Source organism: Actinia tenebrosa, unplaced genomic scaffold (assembly GCF_029948245.1).
Source record: "Actinia tenebrosa isolate PJP-AT-01 unplaced genomic scaffold, QUT_ActTen_1.0 PGA_scaffold14__42_contigs__length_11649687, whole genome shotgun sequence".
Lineage (NCBI taxonomy): Eukaryota > Metazoa > Cnidaria > Anthozoa > Actiniaria > Actiniidae > Actinia > Actinia tenebrosa.
Genome location: NW_028292574.1, coordinates 9,328,097 through 9,336,054, shown reverse-complemented (window position 1 = coordinate 9,336,054; position 7,958 = coordinate 9,328,097). Strand labels below are relative to the sequence as shown.

At 36.8% G+C, this 7,958-nt stretch overlaps 2 protein-coding genes across 2 annotated transcripts in view; one reads left to right on the top strand and one right to left on the bottom strand.

The window, feature by feature from the left end:
- The window catches only part of LOC116289244 (ubiquitin carboxyl-terminal hydrolase 5), a 16,697-nt gene extending 12,451 nt beyond the window's left edge, over nucleotides 1-4,246 (top strand). Inside the window, exons 22-28 of the mRNA XM_089029837.1 lie at nucleotides 713-820; nucleotides 1,243-1,338; nucleotides 1,418-1,465; nucleotides 2,262-2,389; nucleotides 2,809-2,923; nucleotides 3,034-3,118; nucleotides 3,483-4,246. Coding sequence (XP_088885963.1) covers nucleotides 713-820; nucleotides 1,243-1,338; nucleotides 1,418-1,465; nucleotides 2,262-2,389; nucleotides 2,809-2,923; nucleotides 3,034-3,118; nucleotides 3,483-3,573 — 671 coding nt within the window. The 3' untranslated portion in view covers nucleotides 3,574-4,246. The remainder of the gene's footprint in view (nucleotides 1-712; nucleotides 821-1,242; nucleotides 1,339-1,417; nucleotides 1,466-2,261; nucleotides 2,390-2,808; nucleotides 2,924-3,033; nucleotides 3,119-3,482) is intronic.
- Nucleotides 4,247-6,336: 2,090 nt separating this feature from the next.
- Nucleotides 6,337-7,380, bottom strand: LOC148911455 (adenosine receptor A2b-like). The gene has a single exon (XM_089030033.1). The coding sequence runs from the start codon at nucleotides 7,300-7,302 to the stop codon at nucleotides 6,373-6,375; it is 930 nt and encodes a 309-aa protein (XP_088886159.1). The 5' UTR covers nucleotides 7,303-7,380; the 3' UTR covers nucleotides 6,337-6,372.
- Nucleotides 7,381-7,958: the final 578 nt, after the last annotated feature.

The window sequence follows — 7,958 nt, the reverse complement described above, 5'->3', positions numbered from 1 at the left end:
TAAAAAACAAATTTACGATGGTTTAGCGTGATATGTCCTCTTATTTACCACGATATGACGCCAAACGTTGGTCAAAATTAGTTATGGACCCACTCGGCTTACGCCTCGTGAGTCCATAACATTTTGGCCAACTTTTGACGTCATATCGTGGTAAATAAGAGGACATACCACGCTCAACCATCGTAAATTTGTTAAGTAGAGAATCATAGATAATTTTAATTGCCCTCTCCTACTTTATATATATATATATATCTTTAATTTTCAGAGTGAATTTACTTGGTTTGTAAAAGAATGGACCAAATCCACTTTGGAGTAATGTTTTGCCCGTTTCACACTGATTATTAAAGAAATAAAAAACGCGCGTGTGTGCTGTTTGCAGTTATAAAGCACGCGGGGGTTGGCAGAACACAAGAGAAGTGTTAGGAGAAGCACGACGCGTAGCAGAGTCCTTCTCGACATTCTCGAGTGTTCTGCCAATCCCCAAGTGTTTTATAACTTCACACAGCACAGCAAGTAAGTTTTTTTTCTTTTATAAAATACAAATTAATGAATGACGAAATTAAAAGTGCGCGCGTGTGCTGTGTGCTCTTATAAAGCACGCGCTTCCAACCAATCAGAACGCGAGATTTAGAGCAGTTATTATATAAACAACTTTGTTTCAAGGGCGAAAAAATATCACTCTAAAATATTTAGCTTTTTTATAATTGCGCAGATGTTGAGCTAGAGGTTTTGGAGGAGCTTGACTTGACTCTACTGAAGGGAACAGGACTCCAGCCGGAGGAGGAAGAACTCCCTGAAGAGGAAGCTCCAGCTTCTGTAGGTTAGTGTCAACTGGAGAGGTTGTCATATTTGTATAAATGGTAAAGAAAGTGGTTTATTGTTCGTTGCTTAGTGAAAATATTACGAAGAAGGGGAGAAGAAGAGAAGGAAGCAAGGGAGGGAGGGAGGGAGGGAGGGAAGGAGAAAGGGAGGAATGGAGGGAAGGAGGGAGGAAGGAGGGAGGGAGGGAGGTAGTAAAGGAGCAAGCAAGGAAGGAAGAAAGGATGGGAGGAAGGAAGGAAGTGATCAAGCAAGAAAGTAAGCAAGCAAGCAAAGGAGGAAAGAAGGCAACAAAGAAGCAAGGAAGGATGACAGGAAGGAAGGAAGCGACCGAGAAAGAAAATAAAAAGTAGCATAAATATTTCAATTTCTCTGAATAAAACGCAACATTTGGCCTAGTTGAATGTGTCTTTTTCTTATCAGAGCCAGACGTCGATGAGGGAGTTGTCCAACAGCTCGTAGACATGGGCTTTGATCGACAGGGATGCAGAAAAGCAGCTCACTTCACAAACAATCAAGGTTAGATCAGTTACAGTTAGATTCTGTTTAACCTTCTTACTCCTTGCTAATATTATTAATATTTTACCTTCAATTCAAGGTGTTGAGGCTGCTATGAACTGGGTGTTAGAGCATATGGGTGACCCAGGTGAGTAAAATCGAGTATATTTTAAAGCAGTCGTTAAACGTTTTGCAAAATATTGCCTGATTTCAAGCCGAGTAAGGCTGGGACCAAGCTTTTGTTTTTCCAGACGTCAATAAGTCAGGCATGGCAATAATACAGGCCCAGGGTTTTTACCTTTTTGGCATTACATATGTTAGGTGTTTACTCTCATGAAGTAACAGGAGCATACCAAGGACCAATGAATGGGGGGGGGGGGGGGGGGAGGGCAGGGGCACCCACGATAAAAAGCATTCTCTACTTTCACATCCCCATAATGCCTTGCGTCTTTGGGGGGTAGCCAATCAAAAATCTGTCCCAAATTGAAAGGTTTCTGAATTGAATTTATACTATACCCGCTTTTATCTGTACAATACTGATTATCAGTTTATTCCAAGCTATTTTTGCGTGTACAGATCATCAAGAGTTTTGGTTTTACAGAAAATGTATTGACTTACGAAAAAATGTTTAAAATTTACGTTAAACGTCTTCAAGCTTCTATCTTTTTCTGTTTTTTACTTCTTCATTTTATTTTTGGATACCAAACAAGGTATTGTCAACATTGTCCGATCAGCCTTCAGCAAAATAAATGGGTTTTTACCCTCTGGTTACCCCCCAAAGACGCAAAGTATTATGGGGATGTGAAAGTAGAGAATAGAAATAAACATCATTATTCATTCAGTTAATTAGCAAAAAATTTGGGGGGTCGCATTCCCTCTCCTCCCCTGTGCCACACCCTCACTACGTTAGTTTGTGTAAAAGACTATATTGTTATTATTGATAGACTTTGCAGAACCTTTGCGGCTACCAGGTTCAAAGCCTTCTGCTGCTAACATCAATGAAGAATCAGTAGCTATGGTAATGTCAATGGGATTTAGTAGAGAACAGGCTGTCAAGGCTCTGAAAGCAACGGTATGTGATATTCTTAAATCTAATGCCATCCATTCATTTATCCATCCTTCCTTCCTTCCATCCTTCCATCCTTCCATCCATCCATCCATCCATCCATCCATCCATCCATCCATCCATCCATCCATCCATCCATCCGATCCGATCCGATCCGATCCGATCCGATCCGATCCGATCCGATCCGATCCGATCCGATCCGATCCGATCCGATCCAATCCAATCCATCCACTTTATTACATTTATCTATACCATCCTATTTATCCTATTTATCCTTTTTTAACAACTTTATTGGCAATCTACAATCAACAAGAGAAAACAATCACAAAAATGAAAAACCAGAAAAAGACAAGGCTGTAGAAAACCAAAGGGGAGATGTGAACGGGACGTTAGTTTTAACCATCGTGATTCGCATTTATTGCTAGGATAACAACCTTGAACGGGCAGCGGACTGGATATTTAGCCATGCGGACGAACTAGATGCTATGGAAGTAGAAGGAGCAGAAGAGAATGCTACCAAGTTTAAAGACGGACCTGGAAGTAAGCTGTGACAACGTACTCCTCTCCTCTCCTCTCCTCTCCTCTCCTTTCCTTCCCTTCTTTCTCATCTCTTCACTTATCCTTAATCAATGTATTATTCCCTTTCACAGAGTATCGTTTAATGGCCTTTATTAGTCACATGGGGACGTCTACAATGTGCGGACACTACGTCTGTCATATTCTTAAAGATGGAAGGTACAAAAAGGTTTTCTTTGCTTATTTTTAGGACAAAAGGGCAAACGAATGTTAGAGGGTGAAAAGACTTAAGGAGATAAAAGAAAAGAGAAAGAAAAAAGATAAATAAAAGGGAGTAAATGAATGGGAATAGAAAAGTAAAACAGAGGATTATGGGAAATTGAAGAGAAAGAGAAAGAGAAGTAATCGAATGAAAACAAAAGGAAAAAAAGTGAAAAAGAAAACGAAATGTGAAAGAGAATTTTTTACATTCCATTTCAGGTTCAGTTACCCTGTTAACAATATATTCCTGAAATAAAGTTATCAAAATATTGTTATATTTTATACAATATTAATTAAAAAAATTTCATTTTTTTGAAAACAGATGGGTTATCTTTAACGACAGAAAGGTTGCACAATCAGAAACACCTCCAAAGGAGCTTGCCTATTTGTACCTTTATAAAAGGATGACTTAGCTAGACTATTCTTTCTTTTGTGTCTGTGTCTTGTAATATTTATTGTTACTTAAAGTAGACATAATGGGAAAAGAAGTAAGAAAAATTAAAGTAAGAATAGTAAGAAGTAAAAAGAAGGTAAGAATAAAGATAAGGAAACAAAAGAAAACAAAGAAAACACAAACAAGAAAGAAATTATTTCAGGTTGTTAATTGGATCACTTTTTTGATTGGTTCATTTGTCGACTATTTTGATTGGTTTAGCTTTCCTGTAATTTGATTGGTTCACAGTAGAAGCTACTATTTGGATTGGATGGCCTTTCCTGTGATTTGATTGGTTGAGAGTTTAAGGATCATATCAGAAATTTTTTGATTGGATGAGCTTTCCTGTCATTTTATTGGTTCTGAGATGTGAAAGCCGTTTGGAAATCTTACGTACCGTTCTGTAACTGTGTCATGATGCAGAATCTTAAATTTAAACATTTTGTGACTTCGAATCTAAATGAACATTTAAGAAAATACAGGGCTTGGCACCGTCACGTGATGGCAGTCATGACAGGAGGCAGGAACAAGAAATAATTTAATTTCCCAGGAGAGAAAGACTCTATTGTTGTGCCTCATGTCATGGCTGCCATCACGTGATGGTGCCAAGCCTCTAGAAATAATTTTTGCACTGAATAAATTGTTAAGGTCTATTTGAACTTGCTTTAAATGTTTTTAAGAAAATGGGGTGCTTGTGGAATTAGTTCGAGCATGCGCAGTAGGATTGACATAGCTGCCTAGCAAAAATCCTCCCTACTGTAGAAATCGTTTAGCTTTGCCTTAACTCTTACTTCGATCCATGCAAAAGAAATATAGTGAAAAATTATTTTAAATTACTGACAAGGAACTCGCAAAAAAATCCTATTAGTAGAAAAACAAAAGAATATTTGTAGTGAGGAAGTTTGCATAAGGTGAAACGTGGTCACATTTGGCGTTTGCGCCACTTTATAAATTTTCTATGTGTTTGACCCCTAAAGCCCCTTTTACACTAGCGATTTTTGCGGCGATATTTGCTGCGATTTTTTTTGCGATTTTGTCCATTAAATAAATAATGGTAAAGAATTTACTTGTTAAGTTTTATTCAGGATACCAAGATTTTCCTAGACGAATGTCTCTTTTGAAGGATGAGACAAAAGATTTCATATTTCCGAAAATTGCCACGAAAATTGCAGCAAAAATCGCCAGTGTAAACGGGGCTTAATGTCCCAAAATTCAAGATGGCCGCCGTATCAGCATATCTGGGGGTACAATTTATAGCTCGCCGCATCAAGCTTGTTGGCAGCAACTTGGTTTCACATATTCTAATGGCATTGTGTATGAAAAGTGAGCCGGCAAAATCGAGGTTATAAAATGTTCGCATTATATATTTTCTCAAAATCTGCGCGACATAATTTTTTTTAAACTTTGATCTTTTGTAAGTCATATATCATAGTTTGCGTAAATGAAGCAATTTGAAAATAGAGCGAGGGAAACAATTTTTTTTTCTTTCTTAATTTTAATATTTCCTTATAACTTTGATTTATTTAACGCTGTTTCAAAACAAAGTTAACTATTATAAACTTCAATTATTGCCTAATATTTGATGAAAGTTTCATGGTAATTAAATAAAAGCAACATTATAAACGAAGCGAATAAACAAGCTTGATGCGGTCGGCTATAAATTGTACCAAACCACCTTAAACTAAGCTTTTTCTGTTAGCCAAACTGACCAAGATAAATTCTTTAAAAGCTTTACTAGTTATTTGCCCTCTAGAGTCCTTCGTGAAAGACCAAGTTGACCACTTCCGTCCAACTGGCGTTTACGATATTTCAAATAAATTTTTCTCCCTTTCCCCTCCCCTCCCTTTTCCCGTCTCCCTCCGAATCTCAACCCCACGATTTATCGAGGGCAGGTAAACAGGGTAAGTTAAAAAAAAATTACTTCGGAAGCTTGAAAAAAGTTTTCATTAAGATTTGTTAGAAAGCGATGCTTGAAAAAGTTTTCATTAAGATTTGTTGGAAAGCGATGCTTGAAAAAAATTTTAATTAAAATTTGTTAGAAAGTGATGGATTAGGTTTCGTGAAAAGTGATTTATTACGCTCGCAGAAGCTTAGAAATAGTTAATTTGTTCGAAAGAAATAGATTACGTTTTAAGAACATAAAACACACTAAGCAAGGTTGAATTATGAAGGTAAAAATTTGTTAAATTTTAAAGTGAAGGCAAAATGACCCGTGAAATAGAGAAAGAAAGAAATTAAGAGAGAGTTCTTTTCGTATTCAAGCGGTGAGCGCCAAAAACTATTTTCTTGAAGAAAGGCTGTTGTACAAGGCTAAAATCTTGTTATTCAGAAAGTTTAACTTGTTTGGAAGTGGAGATAACCGATGAAAGTGGAATCAAAGTGTTAACCCAAAGCAAAAATTTTATTCGAAAATGAGGTTTAGGCCTTCATTTGCTTATTTCTCATATATTTTCTATAAAAAGCCTGACAAAGCAACATTCTAACACAAATGCAACAAAACATCTTTGTACAATTGAAAATACCGCTTCAAACAAGCATTTTATCATAGTACATCAGTTTCTAACTGTTTAAAAAAGGTTTTGAGTGTTAACCCAAAACGAAAATTTGGATGAAAACTCATACGAAGGTCTAGTTTTTGGCGCTTTTTGCCATTATTGCTCGTTATTGAAAAAAAATTCCCCTTAAAGAGAAAAAGAAACCAAAGCTATATAAGATCAAGAGAATATTACTTTCTTCTCGTATTTTATTTCATTTATTAGGCTTTGTTACTTATATAAACCTAGTTTACACTTTGTGTTACTTGGAGTATTTTCTGAATCAATGCATATAATGCAGTACGAATCTCTCCGACTCTCCAGCAATAGATCACTGGGTTTAGAGCACCATTGCACATCATTAAACTGGATGTCATCATGACAATATAGCTAAAAGTCTTAGTCCACTCTCGTACAAATAGAAAATAAGTCAATGCTGCTACGTGTGGGACGTAACAGACTACGAACGCGGTTGATATTAAATTCATGGTCTTTACAGATTTCTTGAACCTTGGTATGTTTATCTGTTCGGCAAGAGTGCTCTGAGCATGAATTTGTTGTGAGTGTATATGAATAGCTCGAGATATTCGCAAGAGAAAAATTGCATTTAAAACTAATGCAAAGGCGAAGATTAATAGATCCATCGCCGCCATGTCATTGCTATCTACGATGAATGTTATCACACAAGCAAGGAAACTGATGACCCAGATGGCTACAAGACATATAGCGTAGCGTTTGGCTGTAACAAGCTCGTTATACCTCAAATGGAGTTGAACAGCAAGAAAACGATCGAGAGTAACTGCAGTAAGGCTACCCAAAGATACCATAGTCAGCATCGTAAAACTTCTAAAGAAAATAATATCAGAAATCAGTGCAAGCTCGAACTCGTACGTATACATCGCATACAAGTGGACGCAGAAGGATGGCTGGACAAAGATCCCGACGCAGAGGTCCGATATCGCGAGCCCAAGAACGAGAACATTCTTCGAGGTTCTGATGCAGCTTGTAGTGAAGAAGGTTAAAATGATAAAAGAGTTGAAGATCGTTGCTAAAACCGCAACTATTGAGTTTAGGATTAACATATAAACCAAAAATGATCGGTAATCATGATCAAATATGTAAGCTAAAGATAAATCTGTGGATCTGTTTGTCACCGATGAGCGATTGGTGTTCATCTTGAGATTGACTCGGAATCAGAGCTCGTATGACTTCTTCCAAAGGTCGTTGGCTACTTCTCACTGACCTAGCAACTCCATCGCCGGCACAGGTCGTATAGTAAATGGCAACAACTTAGGCGGCCTTTTATCACAATTTTTATAGGAGAATTACAATAAAAACTAACAGCAGATGGTAAAAAATTTCCTAAAAAAACCCCCAAACAATCGAATTTATCCTTTTAAAAAAACTGAATGACGTCCAAAATGTTTTTCTGATCCAGTATTGAGTAAAATATTTCCTAGGGTGTCGAGTTTGAATACTTCGCTAACGCTAATGGAAATAGTATAAAATTCATAGTGTGTTGCTTCCCCATTGCATTAGTCGTTTAATTTTGCCGGCCCCACAAAACTTTAGGCTGCATCAAAACAACATGAATAATTAATGATCTTAGAACAATACGAAATCAATACCATGAAAGCATCTGTAAAACCCTCATGCAGAATTCGTCCTGATTTGTTTAAAGTTGACTTTGAAATATCTCGGTCAAATTACATTTAATGTTAAAATTTTTATTCTAAAAAAAGAAGCATTAATCTAGACATTTTTAAAGTAATATGAAATATTCGCGTGAGATCTGAATTAGGTTTAAAACAGCTTGCAGCTTGCTGTCTTA

Excerpts from the sequence above, each read along its gene's own strand:
- LOC148911455 (XM_089030033.1), bottom strand. The coding sequence starts at position 7,302 with ATGAACACCAATCGCTCATCGGTGACAAACAGATCCACAGATTTATCT.